The sequence below is a fragment of the Branchiostoma lanceolatum genome, chromosome 2, assembly GCF_035083965.1.
Source record: "Branchiostoma lanceolatum isolate klBraLanc5 chromosome 2, klBraLanc5.hap2, whole genome shotgun sequence".
NCBI lineage: Eukaryota > Metazoa > Chordata > Leptocardii > Amphioxiformes > Branchiostomatidae > Branchiostoma > Branchiostoma lanceolatum.
Window position 1 is genome coordinate 40,181,211 of NC_089723.1, and position 19,744 is coordinate 40,200,954.

Below are 19,744 nucleotides of genomic sequence, written 5' to 3' on the forward strand. Positions count from 1 at the left end.
TGTCAACCTCTAACTATCCACCGAAATGCTGGAGAGGGGGTGCGTGCATTATATTAGGAGGCTTTTTCCCCTGAACGTTTCAACTCATGATCACTGAGTAAGGCCCACAATCGTCCCCAAATCGGGGGTGCGTACGTTAGGAGGGGTGCGTACGTAAATAGGAATTTTACGGTATATCAAATTGAATGTACATGTAGTTGACTTTTCTGCTGATATGTGGTTTTAGTTGCTTAATGCATTTTAACATATATATATAGATTAGAGTATGACTTCATATCATGTCTCCTCCATGTATTTAAAATTATTTTTATGTTTTCATGTCTTTCCATAGTTCCTTTTGTTCAAACCATTCACTAGTCTTGTCTTAATGATTGTGTAGAACTTAGTAAATAATTTCAATCTTACATTTCCTCGACTCTAGAGTCAGATAAAAAATGATTACGGTACACATGACTTGTAATAGAATATAATGTGCAGTGAATGATAGGTTAAGATAATTCAGAATCTCTTGTTGCATCTTTTGGCAATATTTCAGCATTTTACATCCTGTTCCTGCAGCCAGTGTGTTGTTATGACAGCAGAGTTATTATTCTAGGTACATTTATCATCTCAGTCTGTTCTTAAACTCACAACAAACATGACAAAGCACAAGTTGTTGATATTCCTGCATGCAGGATTCTATATTATTATTATAAATTATTATTCCATACTGTGCCTATATATAAGGGTAGATTTTTATGCTTATTTTTGAAGATCCATCTCAACAGCAGGTAAAAGAAATTTCCTGAGGAAAAAGATTCTCTTTATGATTATTATATACTTTTGTAAATGGGAAAGTGGAAAGAAATAGGACCATTAGTGGCTCAAGATAGTTATACTGAGACATATAGTTACAGTAAGTGTTGTACTATTAGATATTAAGCCAACAACATGTCAGACACAAGTTCAGTAAAGGTCTCAGTCTTGTGCATTGTTTTGACTGTATGAGACTCAGTACTTAACTCAGTACTGTAACAGCCTGGTTGGCTCAGCCCCAGGGTTTATCTTCAGAACTGACCATCCTGAGCGCAGATTAACATCTTGCTGCTGTTCGCCTGTTTTGAGTGTTGATGTGATGACAGAGTCTCAGCCTGTGTTACTCAGTCTCTCCCTATCAGGGGCTGATGGGGCTCCTGCTGCCAGGGGGAGGCTGCTGGAAGCTTGTCAATGATTTAGTCAGCATCTAACTATTAGCTCAACCCTGTCTTAGGTCACTGCTTCAGTCTGCACAAGCTGGCATGCATTAGCCTGGCAGTGAGGACAGTCTCTCTGTATCAGCAGCGGGGATGTAGATTTGTTTGTCTTATATATATCATGAGTTTACTGGACGTTCTGTGTGTTGTTGTTTTCTGCAGTACTGAGCAAAGAGGAAGCAGCACAGCATTTAAAGGCCCAGATATGCAGCAGTGTGGTCAGGGTTAGGGTTAGGTTAGAGATCCAGTCTTATAGTTCAGTTTACTGGACATTCCCTATTGTTGTTCCCTGTAGTACTTGGCAAAGAGAAACCAGATGCATCTGGTGGTCAGATTTAGGGATTCGGTAACCGTTATAGTTGTCAATGAGTTTAGTGTTGTTTCCTGCAGTACTTAGCGAAGAGAAACCGGCTAGTGGAGACGCAGCGCAGCATGAAGGCTCAGATATGGAGCAGTGTGGTCAGGATTAGGCTAGGGTCAGGGTTAGGTTAGGGTCAGGGTTAGGTTAGGGTTAGGGATTGGGTTATAGTTGAGTTTATTGTCTATGTTGTTCCCTGCAGTACTTAGCGAAGAGAAACCGGCTAGTGGAGACCCAGCGCAGCATGAAGGCCCAGATATGGAGCAGCGTGGTCAGGGTCAGGGTTAGGTTAGGGTCAGGGTTAGGTTAGCGTTAGGGTTATAGTTGAGTTTATTGTCTATGTTGTTCCCTGCAGTACTTGGCGAAGAGAAACCGGCTAGTGGAGACCCAGCGCAGCATGAAGGCTCAGATTTGGAGCAGTGTGGTCTAAGGGTTAGGTTAGGTTTAGGGTTAGGGTTATAGTTGAGTTTATCGTGTCTATGCTGTTCTCTGCAGTACTTAGCGAAGAGAAACCGGCTAGTGGAGACCCAGCGCAGCATGAAGGCCCAGATATGGAGCAGCGTGGTGAGTCTGGTGCTCATCGAGGGGAAGGGGCTGCTGCCCATGGACGACAACGGACTCAGCGACCCCTACTGCAAGTTCAGGCTCGGCAACGAGAAGTACAAGAGCAAGGTAAAATCTTCACTTTCTGCATTATGTACAACTCAACCTTAATACATCCTGTATCCAATACTGTATATAGGAGGGGGAAATACAGAGCAAGGTAAAGTTTCTCTTCCTGTGTAGAAGCATTCATTTGTCAGCTTCAATACATCCTGGCAAATTATAGATTCTAATAACACACAATAAACTGTAGAGAGGGAAACATACAAGAGCAAGTATATCCTGTACCCAATAGTGTTGTACTGAGGGGGGCTGTAGAAAGTAACTGTTGACTCTAGATCTGTCTAGTTTAATTGGAAAACACTACTAACAGTAATGTTGCCAGGTTCAAACTGAGCAGACATGTGCTCAGAGCCTGGCCTTTAGTGTTAGATCAGTAAGAGACTGCACAGGCCTGTCAGGCTCTGTGGATTATGGACGCAATCATGATTGCTGACTCCATTTGTATGCTGGAAATGTCTGCTCCGGCAAATGTAGGTCACCAAACTCTTATCTGACATTGCGCGCCCCGATCAGAAGCCTGCCACTTAAATGCTTCAGAGTGATGAAGGGCAGGATGCAGATCATGCAATCTTACCGTGAGAGTTGCTTGTAACAAGTCTTAGAATGAACTACTAGCTTAAAACAGCTTAAAGAATAACAGTATCTGTTACAGTTAATGTAGTATGTTCTGTTACTGTTAACAGTTACAGTTAATGTAGCATAATTATCACAAGTAACTCATAGACCACGTTATTTTTAAGACAGCTTTTGTTTACAGACTTGTGACTGTGGCATGTACATTGTACATTCATTGCACTGTACATGTAGGTTGCAAGTAAGACCCTGACTAACTGTGCCATGTACATGTGTGCTGCAGGTTGTAGTAACATGTATGTTGGTTGTACCACAGGTTGTAGTGACATGTATGTTGGTTGTACCACAGGTTGTAGTGACATGTATGTTGGTTGTGCTGCAGGTTGTAGTGACATGTATGTTGGTTGTGCTGCAGGTTGTAGTGACATGTATGTTGGTTGTGCTGCAGGTTGTAGTGACATGTATGTTGGTTGTACCACAGGTTGTAGTAACATGTATGTTGGTTGTGCTGCAGGTTGTAGTGACATGTATGTTGGTTGTACCACAGGTTGTAGTAACATGTATGTTGGTTGTGCTGCAGGTTGTAGTGACATGTATGTTGGTTGTGCTGCAGGTTGTAGTGACATGTATGTTGGTTGTACCACAGGTTGTAGTAACATGTATGTTGGTTGTGCTGCAGGTTGTAGTAACATGTATGTTGGTTGTACCACAGGTTGTAGTGACATGTATGTTGGTTGTACCACAGGTTGTAGTAACATGTATGTTGGTTGTGCTGCAGGTTGTAGTGACATGTATGTTGGTTGTACCACAGGTTGTAGTAACATGTATGTTGGTTGTGCTGCAGGTTGTAGTGACATGTATGTTGGTTGTACCACAGGTTGTAGTAACATGTATGTTGGTTGTGCTGCAGGTTGTAGTGACATGTATGTTGGTTGTGCTGCAGGTTGTAGTGACATGTATGTTGGTTGTACCACAGGTTGTAGTAACATGTATGTTGGTTGTGCTGCAGGTTGTAGTGACATGTATGTTGGTTGTGCTGCAGGTTGTAGTGACATGTATGTTGGTTGTACCACAGGTTGCAGCTAAGACCCTGAACCCGCGCTGGCTGGAGCAGTTCGACCTGCACATGTACGATGACCAGACCAGCGTGCTGGAGATCTCCGTCTGGGACAAGGACGTCGGCAGCAAGGACGACTTCATGGGCAGGTGAGACCAGCTGGGGGTTTATTCACAAGATAGCTGGGTTGCCCCCTTTCCTAGAGGGCCCAGCATATACAGGACAGACATGTTACATTCAGTCTGACTGGAGACAAAAAGTGGACGACATACAGTTACTATTAGTGTAGAACAAGTAAAATCCTAGATTTAAAATCACTGTTCCTTTTTCTCCCTGAATTAAGTTGCCACAAACTTATATCAAAGCCTTTTACAGTACGTCTCTCTCCCGCAATCTTTCAAGTCACTGCTTGTAGACCTTTCTGCAGACTTGGGCCATTCTCTCTACCCACGCATGCACTGTGGGAGTATTAGGGTTCAGGGCAGCAATAATGTAAATGCAGAAATGTTCGCGGTGGGTTTTTGTCCAATACTTTAGCAGTATCTGACTATAGCGCTGCCGCGAACTTAAACCCGCCGCGAACACTCCATTTTCGCCTTAGTGCAAAATAAAAACCATGCGAACTTGAATGCATTAATTTTACAGTATATTGGGTTTTACAGTTGTCAGCAGGAATCTTTAATGTCACTTTGTCTTGCACTATATGCAATGAAGCATTCTATGGGGACTTAAATGTATGCAGTAGTTTTATATCAGTCAGTCAGTCAGTCATGTTTATTGCATGTTCATGCCCTTCCGGGCTAAATGCATTACAAGTAATACAATTGTGCATTGTAATAACAGAAAAAAATGAAGAAAACTATTCTATGTTCTATCTACCTCTAAAGTTTACACGCTACTTCTCTCTTCTTGAGACATGTGTACACGAATTCACAGAGTTTCTCAATTACCGATTGATTATTCGATGACATCAAGTATATGAACAGTTTGTCATTTGTTAAGTTTGTATATCTCTGGTCTAGTTGTATTGCGTTAACCAAAGAGATGCGTAAATCTTTGTACAGTGAGCATTCTAGAATAAAATGTACTTCATCTTCTATAGAGTTCTTATTACAGAGTGCACATAGCCTATCGCTAGGAGGAGTCCGGCTGTATCTACCAGTTTCAATATGCAGTGGATGGTCGCTAATTCTTAGCTTAGCCATGGCTCGGCGATGGCTAAAGTTTTTGATGTCAAGATATTTTTCTCTTTCATATGCCCGTTTGAATTTTCTGTATGTTCTTAATTTGTTGCCTTGGTTCTCTTTTTTGCCAGGGGAGTTTAGTTCTGAGTAAAATGTTTGTATAAAAATGTCTTTCAGTCTTTGTTTTAAAGCAGACTGTGCATATGATGTATTGTGATCCTTGTTAATAAGTAGGTAGGCATAGCCCGACTCCTCAAGAATTTTACTAACATCGGATAACCAGCATGGTACTTTACTTCGATGCAATTCTTGCTGTACTAAATATGCTTCAAACTGAAGGCTACTTGTCGGCACCTCTTTAACCAATTTTTTGTAATATGAATATAATCTAGTGTAAATTGCAATCCATAACGGGAACCTACCCAGTTCTGCTCTTGCGGCGAGGTTGCTAGCATTCTTTCTAACACCCAGGATTGATTTACAAAACTTAAGATGTACTTGCTCGATTGGGGACTTGTCGTTGAGTCCACTTTTGCCCCACGCCTCCGCACCATAAGTTAGTATTGGGACTACGCATGCATCAAATAGTTTACAATAGACAGATATTGACGGGTTACTGTCTCCCAGAGTTGTTTTGATACTAAATAAAGCTCTCAGAGCTTTCTTATAAGTAAGGCTGGGGCCGGAGGTCAGGGTGAACACGGGTCCCTCTGCTGTGATCTTTGTGCACTCGGACAGTAAAAACTGCTCCTACCAGCCCACGCACACCCAAGCACACCCAAGCACACCCACACACACCCATGCACGCCCACGCTACTTTGGTTCAAAAGTTTACCAAACCCACGCACGCCCATGCCACTAATTGGTTCAAAAGTAGTTAAAAAGTTCTTGTGAGTTAATTTTCCTCACCGAAGGCCAGCAAGAAGGCCTCACTGACTGCTATGACTAAGACTGGTCCAATGATTTTACTGTGTATAATTACAAGAGTTACATGCCTTGGACAGTACTGTGTATGTTGTGTATGTTGTGTATGATGTATGATGTATAATATGCTGTGTTTGTGTAGAGCACAAGTGGACCTGTCCGAGCTGAAGCGAGAGGGTTAGGGTTAGAGTTAGGGTACATGTAGTGTGCTGTGTGTGATGATTGTGTAATGTTGTGTGTACAGGTGCCAGGTGGACCTGTCCGAGCTGAAGCGAGAGGGTTAGGGTTAGAGTTAGGGTACATGTAGTGTGCTGTGTGTGATGATTGTGTAATGTTGTGTGTACAGGTGCCAGGTGGACCTGTCCGAGCTGAAGCGGGAAGAGACGCACCACATCGAGAAGGAGCTGGAGGACGGGGCGGGCTCCGTGTCTTTCCTACTCACCATTACAGGTAACTCAGGTGTTCTACAGGTGACTCAGGTGTTCTACAGGTAACTCAGGTGTTCTACAGGTAACTCAGGTGTTCTACAGGTAACCCAGGTGCTTTATACTTTAGTCAGGTAACTCAGGTGTAGTCTACCTATAACATGGCCAGCTCACACAAAGCCCCCCTTGTTAGACCACGGTCCATTAAGTCTTGTCAGTGTTACAGCCCAACAGCAATATACTCTTGACACTCCCCATCCTGTTTTCTTTTCGAAAGTTGTTTTTTTCTATTGCCATTTTGACCCTAGTTTTATCTGCTTAGAAGCGCCCTTTGCAGCCAGGCGTGTGATTGGCCCTGGTACAGCAGGAGGTTAAAGGTTAAAGGTGCCTGGGGTTAAAGGTGCCTGGGGTTAACCATAGCTGTAGTCAGTAATACCACGGTGGACATGCATGTTGCATGGCAACCATAAATACGGCACCTATGAGCCGACAGTGCTGCGGGCCAAATTTGATATGTCATCATAAATATTCTTCACTGCACACGATGACCCAGTAACCCCTAACCCCAATTAGATTTTTGAAATCAATTTTTTATACTCATACCACTGACTCCTATTCGCATAACCCCAATAACCAGCACAAGTGGTGCAAGTGTTCCAAACAGTGTCATACTCCCCACAGATTATCTATAGTTAGGATTGCCTGTAAAGGCACACATGTACAGCCTTGAAGACATGCACAAAGTTCTTTGTAGGGCAACCTTTGGGACCCATAGTTTGATTTTGGTCTCCTGATTTATTCCCAATGTTCCAAGTTAAAATTAAGACTGCTGTATACCATTTAGCGTTTTGCCATTTGAAGACCATTTTCTACATTTCTTGTCAGTCATAATTATTACAGTTTTCTCATTCCTAATGAAAAACCTTCCAAGACTTATTATTAATTATAATAACTTCTCTACCAGCGATAGGGGTTGGGACTGTCACTTGCATAACATTAATCTTGTCATCACACAGTTCTCATAATATTTTGTGTCTGTTTATCTTTTAATCGTATATTTGCATGTTTACAAAAATAAAGATTTGATATTTTTGTTTATATTATACATGTAGTAGAATGGGCACTTCACACAAGCATTAATTTAATTTCTTTTCATATTTTAAGACTAATTGTTTGGCTCTGAGCTGATCAAGGTGACCTGGACAAGTCTCATGTCTGTGAGAAAGCCACTTAACTTATACTGGACTGAAATTATGCAAAATTCAATGTAAATAAATGTACAGTGAACAATGAAGAGCTTTTTTAAACCTCTTTGACTGACTATTTTCCATTGAAGATTAGTAGATATACGCTACAAATCTCCCTTAAACTTTATTCAGTCATACATACAATGATCTTCTCAAATGTTATAGGAAATGAAAACATGAAGAAAATAGACTTTTAGCCAAATTTGTTTACATTTTTTAACCACGTGTTGATTCCATCTTGGTCAGCTCCGAGTCCCAGCTTCACCGCTAGATTATCCCTCCCTGTTTCACATAACGTTTTGTTCTGTTCTCATAACATGTGGTTTTTGTTCTGTTCTGTTCTGTGGCTGGTGCATGTTGGTGGCGTGTTGGGTTGTGCTGTTGTAGGGCATGCCAGCCATGCACACTCCCCGCCCTGCTGGGGGGCAGACGGCTTCCTCAAACCACAGATAGGTAACCACACAGGGTACCGGGGGGAGCAGTACGCTCTGGGCCTCACCAAGACATTAAGGGGCACAACTCAAATATTAGCATATCATCATCATCATCATCATCATCACAGAAACGTCCTGCAGCTGCATCAGTCTTTCATCATAAAGTATAAAGCCTATTATGGTCCTCTACCGACATTCAAGTCACCATGACCCCTACTTTGCAGGCGACGCCCTTTTGCAAATCAGTAACAATTTGGCTGCAACCTGAGGTGTGCGGGCCAACTTGCTCTGCTGAAAGTCAGTTCCTTATAGCTTAAATACGAAAGGAATCCTCGTCCAACATTGGCTTATTTTTATTCCCACTTACTGACTGATTTTCTAAAGGCCTTTGACTTGAAAGTAATGACCACAATCATGATATGAATTTGGTTGATATCGAGAAAAAAACTGCATACTATATAACCATACCCTGAAATTCAAGTTGTGCACCTTTTTCTTGGTGAGGCAGAGAATCTATTGGTCACCCCTCGTACATGTGGGGTTCTGATTGTGCGATCACAAAGTGCCGCATCGTTGGTCTTGAGCCAAAATGCAATAAATGCTTTTAAGCCTAATTTTGCACATTTGCACGGACAATCAAGTATCATTAGTGCAATCTGTTTTTACTTAACTTTTATTTAATTTACTTTATATTTTATTTTTTTGCCAACATAGAACCTTAGATCCTGCTTTTATTTTTCATTCAACTGTACAAAAAGACTTCCAAGTCCTGAGTGACAGCTCCCCCTGTCTGTTTGTGTAGGTAGTGCAGGCAACGAGACGATCACAGACCTGGCCAACTACATGCCTGACCCCAGAGAGAGGCTGGAAGTACAGAGAAGATTTGTGAGTAATAGTGTACACCTGCGGGTGGGAATGACACTATATGAGAATTACAAGATAGGATAATCATTGCAAAAACTGGAAATGCTTCTCATAATCAATAATATGCAGTACTTTACTTTCTTCTGATATTGAGAGAACCATAATATGATTATATAAATGTACGATCATGTCTCTTACAGCATTATAGATTATTAAAGTCACATTCCTCCAATTCCACTAAAGTTAACTATAGCTGAAAAGACATGTCTGACTGTCTCCAGAGATCATTACTTCAGTTGTTCGTGTGATTACATGTATTCTTGAATGATGATTGGTGTTGACTGTTGAAACCTTCGTTGTTTCTGCAATCAGAACATCATTTACTCCATGTTTGACCATTAGTCGACATACATATATATACTGTACCTGTTACAATGCTGTTTTACACTAACCCCCCTCGTGACTGTGCTGTTTTACACTAACCCCCCTGTACCTGTTACTGTGCTGTTTAACACTAACCCCCCTCGTGACTGTGCTGTTTAACACTAACCCCCCTCGTGACTGTGCTGTTTAACACTAACCCCCCTCGTGACTGTGCTGTTTTACACTAACCCCCCTCGTGACTGTGCTGTTTTACACTAACCCCCCTCGTGACTGTGCTGTTTTACACTAACCCCCTCGTGTTCACAGTCTTTACTCAGGTCCTTAAGGAACTTGAATGACGTAGGATTGCTGCAGGTCAAAGGTGAGTATGTGATGTTCTTTACTGATTCCTTCACTCTTTCCTGCAGTTTCACGTTGGGTAATTGTGCATAACTAGGTTTCTCCTACTTACCGGTAGTAGTAGTTTGTTTGCCAACCAGTTTTAAGCAATATTTGAGAAAACTTATGAAAATGCCCAGCACTGAAATTCTAAGCAATCACGAACTGACTTCTAACAATATAGCTTTTACCCACCATAGTGGAATATTTGCCATAATTATTATGAAAATGCCACTTTGTCATTCATTCTAAATCAAAGTTGAACTGAAATTGCCAACACAGAAAATTGAACTCATCCAAATTTTCAACTGATCATCTCCAGTCCTTGGCAAGGATTTACAGTTCAGCTTTGATTCAGAATGACTCCTACCAACACAGATAAACCTTCACGTGACTCTATTTCACCTCCCAGTGATAAAGGCGACAGGTTTGCTGGCGGCGGACTTCGGGGGGAAGAGCGACCCGTTCTGTGTGCTGGAGCTGACGAACGCCCGGCTACAGACTCAAACCATCTACAAGACTCTCAACCCCGAGTGGGGGAAGGTCTTCACATTGTAAGTATCGGGGGAGATTCCAAACTTAAGGCAGTAAGACTTGATCTAGAGGGGCATTGATGCACTTATCAATACCATAATATGAAAGTATGTTTTGGTATGAAAGTATGAAAGTGTTTTTTGTCTAAGTTGAAGGAAACTTTAATCGCTTAACGCTACCTCGAACTTGGTTAACTTGGTAATTTCACAAACTGATAGCCTGGAATATTGCACATTGTAGTGTCAACACTCACAGGACAACTGCTAAGCAATGGTATTGAAAAGCATTTATACACCTGGATAAACCATTGTTGCTTCACACACAGTCTGCTATCAAGAGGCCCTTCCCCTGCCTTAGTTGAGCTTGTTTTTGTTTATATATTTGTTTGTTTTGATGTTTTTGTGTAGCCAAGTTAAAGACATCCACTCCATCCTGGAGGTCAGTTGTTACGATGAGGACAGGAACAAGTCAGCAGAGTTTCTGGGCAAGGTGGCCATCCCGCTACTCAGAGTAAGCACTATTCTTTACTCTGTGTTTAGTAGGAACAGATTTCCCCACGCACTGACGAAAGACAGCAGATGCTGTCATAAACATCTGAGTACTAGTAACCATTTTAAAAGCTCGAGTAAATTTTGTGTTTAATAGGAACGAGTATTATCATGTAAATTTGATATAAAGCTATATTGCTGGTAGTATGATATTTTCCTGCCCTTCCAGATTAAGAACGGGGAGAGGAAAGCGTTTTTCCTGAAGGACAAGAAGCTGAGGAGAAGAACGAAGGGCTCCATCGTACTGGAGATGGAAGTCATCTACAACTCCGTAAGGAACTTTCACTTTTCTCTCATCTACAACTCCGTAAGGAACTTTCACTTTTCTCTCATCTACAACTCCGTAAGGAAACTTTCACTTTTCTCTCATCTACAACTCCGTAAGGAACTTTCACTTAATAATATAGAACTTTCTCTTTTCTCTCATCTACAACTCCGTAAGGAACTTTCACTTATAGAACTTTCACTCAAACCGTCATCTACAACTCTGTAAGGAACTTTCACTCAAACTGCATGGTCTCTTTCTATTTTGGAGTTGATGATTAACACACATTATAATGCCTGTAAGCTGCATGTGGCATATTGACTTTCATTGTGACACAAAGTAGAGCTCCATCTCAAGTAGAGCTGCCAGTAAAGACCATCAGTGAGTCCTCCTCCAGTGTGAAGGATTACATGACTTTGTCTAGTACAGCATCAGCTGTGTGGTAACCTCTAACCTTTAACCCCTACAGATCAAGGCCAGCTGGAGGACGTTCAACCCTAAGGAGGTGAAATATCTACAGATGGAGCAGAAGTTCAAGAGACAGGTGAGTCTGACGTCGCCCGGCTTTGTTTGAGTAACTCAGATGTTATTTAGCCTGAATGGGAATACTTCAAGTGATGCTGTTATCGTTTACGCTTCATGGTGAACATTGATTGTTAGGAACCCACTGTGGACCTACTGTGACCACTCCTACTCAATGCCCCTATTTTAAAGTGGAGGAGTCCAATGAACCCACTCAAGTCCAAAGAGTTATAGAGAGCAGATTAAAGTTTATTTGCTCCGAAGATCTTTGTCGTGTCTGGTCTCGGGCTTTGAGTATTGGGAGACTTAACCTGAAGGGGTTCACAAGAAGTACATTTGAATACTTTGAAACATTGCCAGTCGTACTGTTTGCCCTGCCTAGATCCTGGTCAGTTTTAATACACTGACTATGTTGATTACCCGACTGTTTCTGCCCTGCGCAGGTCCTGGTGAGTTTTGATACACTGACTATGTCTTAATGAGATGTTGATTATCCGACTGTTTCTGCCCTGCGCAGGTCCTGGTCAGGAACCTGCAGAGAGTGAGCCGGCTGGTCATGGCCGTCGTCAACACCGGCAGGTTCGTCAAGAGCTGCTTCGAGTGGGAGTCAAAAACACGCAGCATCACCGCCTTTATAGTAAGTCTGATCCTCACAACACTGATAGTGTGTTATGTTGCAGATGTATGTGCTGATGGTGTGTTTTGTTATTGTTGATGGTGTGAATTGTTGCATATGTACATGCTGATGGTGTTTATTTTGAACAGATGTGCATGCGGATGGTGTTTTTGTGCAGATATTTGTGCTGATGGTGTTGTTGCATATGTATGTGCTGATGGTATGTTCTGTTCTGCAGGTGGTGTTTGTGCTGATGGTGTGTCATGTTGTAGATGTACATGCTGATGGTGTGTTCTGTTGCAGATGTACGTGCTGATGGTGTGGAACTTCGAGCTGTACATGTTGCCGCTGGTTCTGCTCAGCATCTTCTTTAAGTACTACATCGTTCGGTCGGTGATGGAGGGGAGGACCGACCAGCAGGAGGTAAGGACCGACGAGGTGTGTGAGCTGATTTCTGCTTTTGTGCCACTAAACAAGGCTGTAAGGTTGACACTCAATGTCTGGGTGAAACCCATTACATGGTGAATGTAATTATAACCATTCAGTTAAAAGAATAAATTGGGTGAGAGTTTCGGGGTGAAACGATGCGTTTTTGAGTCAGTGAGTTTACAGTATATAAAGGACTTACTAAACCTCCACATTTGACCTCCAAAACTGGTATCCAAACCTATAGCGGCAGCTAGTAGGTTTGGGTACCAGGTGAGAAATCTGGAGGTCTGGAGGTCATTTATTAGTAGTTTACAAAATATAGATAATGTGGTAATATGTGAAACACATTATATGCATATTGTAAGATGTGAAGCACATTATATGCATATTATAATATGTGAAACACATTATATGCATATTGTAAGATGTATAATCTGCCTGATTGCTTGAGTCCAGTTTAAAGCTTTGTTTGTTCCGTTCTGCAGGAGGCTGAGGAGGAGGAGCAGGACGAAGATGAGGATGATGAGGAGAGGGGAAAGGTGAGACGAGTATGTCTGACTTGTAGTTGATAACAATGTCATACACCGCTATCTCTCACCTTAGCCACATTCAGTTTAAACCAATCACATCAATTAGTCCAATGCTTAAAGAAATGGCCCCCTACGGCCTTGCGTTGAGAGAGATCTTTAAAAAAAAAAAGTTATATCTTGTGTATCTATATAGCTGGTATAACCACCATTTGACGCAGGACATCAGCTTCACAATCTTAACATAAGCCTGCAGGGATTCCGGTTCAGAATTGTGATTTAATGCTTTATCCTGTCTTCTGCTTGAATATTAGAATTTTTGTCTGCAGGAGAAGAGTAAGAGTTTAAAGGAGAAGCTACAAGCCATCCGTCTGTCAGACTGTGCAGAACGGGCTGTGTGTTCACCTGTTGTCTCACCTGTTGCCTCACCTGTTGCCTCACCTGTTGTTTCACCTGTTGTCTCACCTGTTGTCTCACCTGTTGCCTCACCTGTTGTCTCACCTGTTGTCTCACCTGTTGTCTGAACTGTTGTCTGAACTGTTGCCTCACCTGTTGTCTCACCTGTTGTCTCACCTGTTGTCTCACCCGTTGTCTCACCTGTTGCCTCACCCGTTGTCTCACCTGTTGTCTCACCTGTGTTCTCACCTGTGTTCTCACCTGTTGTCTCACCTGTTGTCTCACCTGTTGTCTGAACTGTTGTCTGAACTGTTGCCTCACCTGTTGTCTCACCCGTTGTCTCACCTGTTGTCTCACCCGTTGTCTCACCTGTTGTCTCACCTGTGTTCTCACCTGTGTTCTCACCTGTTGTCTCACCTGTTGTCTCACCTGTTGTCTGCAGGAGAAGAGTAAGAGTTTTAAGGAGAAGCTGCAGGCCATCCAGGACGTGTGTCAGACTGTGCAGAACGGGCTGGATGAGGTGGCCAGTTTGGGCGAGAGTGTCAAAAAGTAAGAAATACCATTTACTTGTCCTTGTCCTTACTTACACACGATCATGTCCTTTTTATTGAAGGCATACAGTTTTTTGTGGTGTCAAGTCCTCCAAATGTACTTAATAGCAAGTGGAATGTTTTTTGTCACAGGATGTCTTCCAAAAGGTACTTGAAGTAAAAGGAAGTTTCTTGTTTCCGTGTCTGCAGTGCTTTTAACTGGACGGTTCCGTTCCTGTCGTGGCTGGCTGTCATCACGCTGGCCATCGCCACCGTCGTGCTCTACTTCATCCCCCTCAGATACCTGGTCCTGGTTTGGGGTACGTATCAGATACCTGGTCCTGGTTTGGGGTACGTATCAGATACCTGGTCCTGGTTTGGGGTACGTATCAGATATCTGGTCCTGGTTTGGGGTACGTATCAGATACCTGGTCCTGGTTTGGGGTACGTATCAGATATCTGGTCCTGGTTTGGGGTACGTATCAGATACCTGGTCCTGGTTTGGGGTACGTATCAGGTACCTGGTCCTGGTTTGGGGTACGTATCAGATACCTGGTCCTGGTTTGGGGTACGTATCAGATACCTGGTCCTGGTTTGGGGTACGTATCAGATACCTGGTCCTGGTTTGGGGTACGTATCAGATACCTGGTCCTGGTTTGGGGTACGTATCAGGTACCTGGTCCTGGTTTGGGGTACGTATCAGATACCTGGTGCTGGTTTGGGGTACGTCAAACATCCAGCTTACTGGATCAAGCTTAGTCTCAGCATCATATGTCAAGTATTTATGGTTGGACTTCCACTGAGCCTGATGGGCTGGGACCAATGATAGAGTTGTAGTGCCCTGTCTCCAGAGTCACTTCCCTTCATTGAGTTTTTCTTGTGACAATTTTTGTCATTTGGCTGTAGGCATACCTGAGCATCTCCCGTTTTTTAACCCAATCATCACCAACCTTACAGATCTGCTCTGCAGTTTGGGTGAAAAGATAAGGTTTCAGATGTTTTGATTTTTCCCCAAATTTTAACATTATGCCCAATAAGTATTCCTGCCCTAATGTCGCTAACATGATTACTGAAGACCACGTTGATTGCTGCTAACCCTAACCTTGTGCCCTCTGACCCTTACCTTGTGCCCCCTGACCCTTACCTTGTGCCCTCTGACCCTTACCTTGTGCCTTCCGACCCTTAACTTGTGCCATCTGACCCTAATATTGTGCCCTCTGACCCTTACCTTGTGCCCTCTGACCCTTACCTCGTGCCTTCTGACCCTTAACTTGTGCACTCTGACCCTAATATTGTGCCCTCTGACCCTTACATTGTGCCCTTTGACCCATACCCTTTGCCCTCTAACCCTTACCTTGTGCTTCCTACAGGTATCAACAAGTTTACAAAGAAGCTGCGGAACCCTAACGCCATTCCCAACAACGAACTCCTAGACTTCCTGTCCAGGGTGCCGTCAGACGAAGAACTGGTCAGTTATTAAAAAAAAAAATAATATTGATCTTTCCAGTAAAATGATTAACAAAATCAGTCAACCGTCTACCGAAAAATGATATGAGATTAAGAACAATGATGCAATGAAATGATAACATCAACAACTATGACAATGATAACAGAAATTCAGACGCAACAAACTTTAGACATGATACAAAATGTTAGTAACCAGATATCACAGGCATTAAGGGCCCAATTTTCCCTGATCTAGTTTATGATTGAATTTGCTTTTGATGCGTTGACGTTGTTTCCATGTAGTAAATCCTCCTTTCAGTTTGATAGCCACCACATTTGAAACAGTTGCAGAGTTGGAGGGATGCCAACAATGCCGGCTTTCTTGATGCCAACAAAAGTGATGTTTGTGTCTGATTTCTGCCCCCAGATTGAGTATAAGGAGCTGAAGTCTGAAGAAACCCAACAGCTCTCCCCCAAGAAAAAGAAGACCAGCTGATGAGTCTGGAACGTCCGTTTAGAGCTTCTCTGCCAACTTGCACTGCTGCACGGTTACCTGCACTGTCACCACGGTTACCTGCACTGTCACCACGGTTACCTGCACGGTTACCAGGGTTACCTGCATGGTTATCTGCACAGTTACCATGGTTTCCAATGCAGACGGTCACCATGAACTGCTGTACGGTTACCGTGGTTGCCATGCACTCGGTACGGTTACCACGGTTACAGCAGTTACCACAGTAACAGCAGTTACCTTGGTTACCATGCCCTGCTGCATGGTTACCGTGGTTACCACAGCCTTGCTACACAGTGTATACACACACACAACATTCAATTTGGTTCCGCGAAGCTGCACACATGTTAGCTTGAAGTATAGTATATTGACCATATGAAGGTTGATAAAGCCCAAAGCAGTGTAATCTTTTAGAGGAATTTTAGTTCTATTACACTACTGCCTCTTAATTTGCATGACTCACTAGCATGAGCGTGTTTGTAGTCAAACTGCCTTCCAGACAAATCTTCACCCATAGCAATGCTGCTGCAGCGCGTGTGTCGGTGTGTTTGCCTCTAATGCAGAAGAATCTCTTATATAAGTGCAGCGGTACAGGGCGGATAGGACTGTTGTACTCAGCTGTATGACAGACAATAGATGAAGTTTGTGTACAGGGCACTTCTCAGATTTGTAAACAGTCTCAAATTGATTATTTTGACCAGACAGGATTTTACAGCATTACTATAAAAAAGCAATATGCCGCGCCTACCATGCAAGTATCACGTAACCGCAGACTGTAGACTGCAATATTATATTATCACCCAGAATAGAAGGGCGGGCTTGTTGTTACTGTTTGTCTTACCTGTAGATCTTATTTATTACTTTGTCCCATTAAAGCTGGGTATTTGTGTGTTGGAAGATGAGAAGGCTGTAGAGAAGGTTTAAGAATTTCTCTCTCCTCCAAAAGCCATCAGACTCTCTCTGAGCATATCACAGTTTAAAGCATAAGCTTGTTTTTAAGATTTTGTATTTCCAGGTTATAGATTTATTGCATTTGTACAATGTAACATTTGATTTGATTCTGTGTTACTAATGATATAAGGTCTGTATGATTCCCAAATAGCTTCTACCTCTTCCAAATGCTTATTAGAATTAAAGAGTATTATTTTACACCTTATTTCTTTATGGTTGAATAGAAATGTGTTATTTTATCTGCAATGCATTAGTATGTATTAAAACATGCCAGATAGGTAAAACTGTAGTGTGCAATATAGAACTGTTTATTGTAACTTATTCATATGTAGTGTATAGAGTTGTTTTATTACAGACAGAGTTAGCGGCTGGCTGCTCCTGTTATTTTCTAGTTTTCATGCAGCTGAAGCAGATGTGAAGATTTGTTTATTTTTGTTCCTCCACCCTGTGAATAACATCGCCGCATCTCTACGAATTTCTTCCAAAGACTGAAAAGTTTCTCCGGCTCCTTGCGACTGTAAATACCTCCCGTGAGACCAGATGGAAGTTTCCCTGCCATCTTTTGTCCCTGTAAATAAACTGTCTGGACGACAAATCTGTACATTTGCGCTGCATGAAGACTGCGCCGAGGAGCCGTTTGTATCGTTACCTGCCGGACCTCCATGCCTGTGGAAACAGCCACGCAAAACTACTGCTGGTTCCGCAGAACGGTGTGTGTTGAAGTTTTAGGGGGCGAGTTTTACATTTTCAGGTGGGCTGCCGGTCTGTTTCAACCAATAGGAATGTTTGATATCTAGTTGTAGAGATTTCCATGAACTCGATGATCATTGCAAAGTGTGGTGTTGCCAGAAGAACAGCCTTAACCCGTCGGGAGGTGCTTTCTGGACAGCTCTACACGGAAAGTTGAGACCGACATTTTTATCGCTGTGAGGACTTATCGAGAGTCAAATCCATGGAAAGTTGCTCTTGACGAACGTTGTTTTGAAATGCGGGACAGAATTTTAACCGAATGTCATTAAGCACCAGTTTGGAGTAGAGTTTTAGGTTAAGCAGGTTTCTATAGCTACATGTGGAATTATGAAGACTGCCCTTGCAGCCCTCCTGGGTTATCAAAACATTTATGAGAAGGGAGTTTTATGACGGCTGTGTGTTTGTACTTGTACTGTCTGACCTTTGCATATGCAATACATGTGATGAGAGAATGCCTTTCTTATGCAAGAAATGAAATAAATTCTATCACAGTTTCCAGTAACTTTGCTTGTGTGGTTTATGGTTCATGATTTCCGACTTGTCCAGAATTCCGAATGTAAGAATACTATATATGAGTCCAGTAAGTGGCCCATTTTGCAGCAGATATGGCTTGCAAAAAACACCAAAATTTGCACAAACATATATCATTGTGATGCCCCCGCCAAACACAGTACATGGTACGATAGTCAATATAGAAGAAATATCTGTTGTATTTGTAAATATATCAAAAACCAGTCCACACAAATATGACCTGTCCTTGGTGCTGAACACCATCCAGACACACACACAAATATGACCTGGTGCTTAACACAACCCACACAAACACAAACCTGGTACTGAACACCATCCACACACATACAAACCTGGTACTGGACACCATACACAAACACACAAGCCTGTCCCTGAACACCATCCACACACAAACCTATCCCTGATACTGAACACCATCCACACACACACACAAACCTGTCCTTGGTGCTGAAGACTATCCACACACATACAAACATGTCCCTGGTGCTGAACACCATCCACGCACATACAAACCTGTCCCTGGTACTGAACACCATCCACACACACAGACCTGTCCCTGGTGCTGAACACCATACACACACATACAAACCTGTCCCTGGTGCTGAACACCATCCACACACACACAAACCTGTCCCTGGTGCTGAACACCATACACACACATTCAAACATGTCCCTGGTGCTGAACACCATCCACGCACATACAAACCTGTCCCTGGTACTGAACACCATCCACACACACACAGACCTGTCCCTGGTGCTGAACACCATACACACACATAAAAACCTGTCCCTGGTGCTGAACACCATCCACTTACACACAAACCTGTCCCTGGTGCTGAACACCATCCACACACACACAAACCTGTCCCTGATACTGAACACCATCCACACACACACAGACCTGTCCCTGGTGCTGAACACCATACACCGATGCAAACCTGTCCCTGGTGCTGAACACCATCCACACACATACAAACCTGTCCCTGGTGCTGAACACCATCCACACACACACAAACCTGTCCTTGGTGCTGAACACCATCCACAAACACAAAAACCTGTCCCTGGTGCTGAACACCATCCACACACATACAAACCTGTCCCTGGTGCTGAACAACATACACACACACACACACAAACCTGTCCCTGGTGCTGAACAACATACACACACACACAAACCTGTCCCTGGTGCTGAACACCATCCACACACACACACAAACCTGTCCCTGGTGCTGAACACCATCCACACACATACAAAACTGTCTCTGGTGCTGAACACCATCCACACACATACAAACCTGTCCCTAGTATTGGACACCATCCACACACATAAAAACCTGTCCCTGGTGCTGAACACCATCCACACACATGCAAACCTGTCCCTGGTACTGAACACAATCCGCACGCATGCAAACCTGTCCCTGGTACTGAACACCATCCACACACATACAAACCTGTCCCTGGT

At 42.9% G+C, this 19,744-nt stretch overlaps 2 protein-coding genes across 6 annotated transcripts in view; both read left to right on the top strand.

Moving 5' to 3' along the window:
* LOC136427088 (multiple C2 and transmembrane domain-containing protein 1-like) overlaps window positions 1-2,020 on the top strand; it is a 92,625-nt gene extending 90,605 nt beyond the window's left edge. Inside the window, exon 8 of the mRNA XM_066415807.1 lies at window positions 1,946-2,020. Coding sequence (XP_066271904.1) covers window positions 1,946-2,020 — 75 coding nt within the window. The remainder of the gene's footprint in view (window positions 1-1,945) is intronic.
* A 50-nt stretch (window positions 2,021-2,070) lies between these two features.
* On the top strand, window positions 2,071-18,253 carry LOC136429027 (multiple C2 and transmembrane domain-containing protein 1-like). Of its 5 annotated transcripts, none has more exons than XM_066418929.1 (17): window positions 2,071-2,262; window positions 3,905-4,035; window positions 6,341-6,444; window positions 8,054-8,119; window positions 8,903-8,985; window positions 9,655-9,709; window positions 10,139-10,280; window positions 10,668-10,770; window positions 10,978-11,079; window positions 11,543-11,617; window positions 12,113-12,232; window positions 12,515-12,649; window positions 13,126-13,188; window positions 14,006-14,112; window positions 14,304-14,413; window positions 15,464-15,561; window positions 15,967-18,253. In XM_066418929.1, exons 1-17 carry the CDS (start codon window positions 2,128-2,130, stop codon window positions 16,033-16,035), a joined length of 1,698 nt encoding a protein of 565 aa, XP_066275026.1. In that variant the 5' UTR covers window positions 2,071-2,127; the 3' UTR covers window positions 16,036-18,253. The 5 variants fall into 5 exon arrangements, with proteins under 5 accessions (XP_066275026.1, XP_066275027.1, XP_066275028.1 ...); XM_066418930.1 differs by having other exon boundaries at window positions 13,126-13,179; XM_066418931.1 differs by having other exon boundaries at window positions 12,515-12,634.
* The last annotated feature ends 1,491 nt before the right edge of the window (window positions 18,254-19,744 follow it).

What these genes read in the sequence shown, in the direction of transcription:
- LOC136429027 (XM_066418929.1), top strand. Translation starts at nt 2,128, where the DNA reads ATGAAGGCCCAGATATGGAGCAGCGTGGTGAGTCTGGTGCTCATCGAG. An exon ending in CTTCCTCAAACCACAGATAG is followed by an intron (nt 8,120 to 8,902) that starts GTAACCACACAG and finishes CTGTTTGTGTAG; the next exon opens with GTAGTGCAGGCAACGAGACG. An exon ending in TGGCCATCCCGCTACTCAGA is followed by an intron (nt 10,771 to 10,977) that starts GTAAGCACTATT and finishes CTGCCCTTCCAG; the next exon opens with ATTAAGAACGGGGAGAGGAA.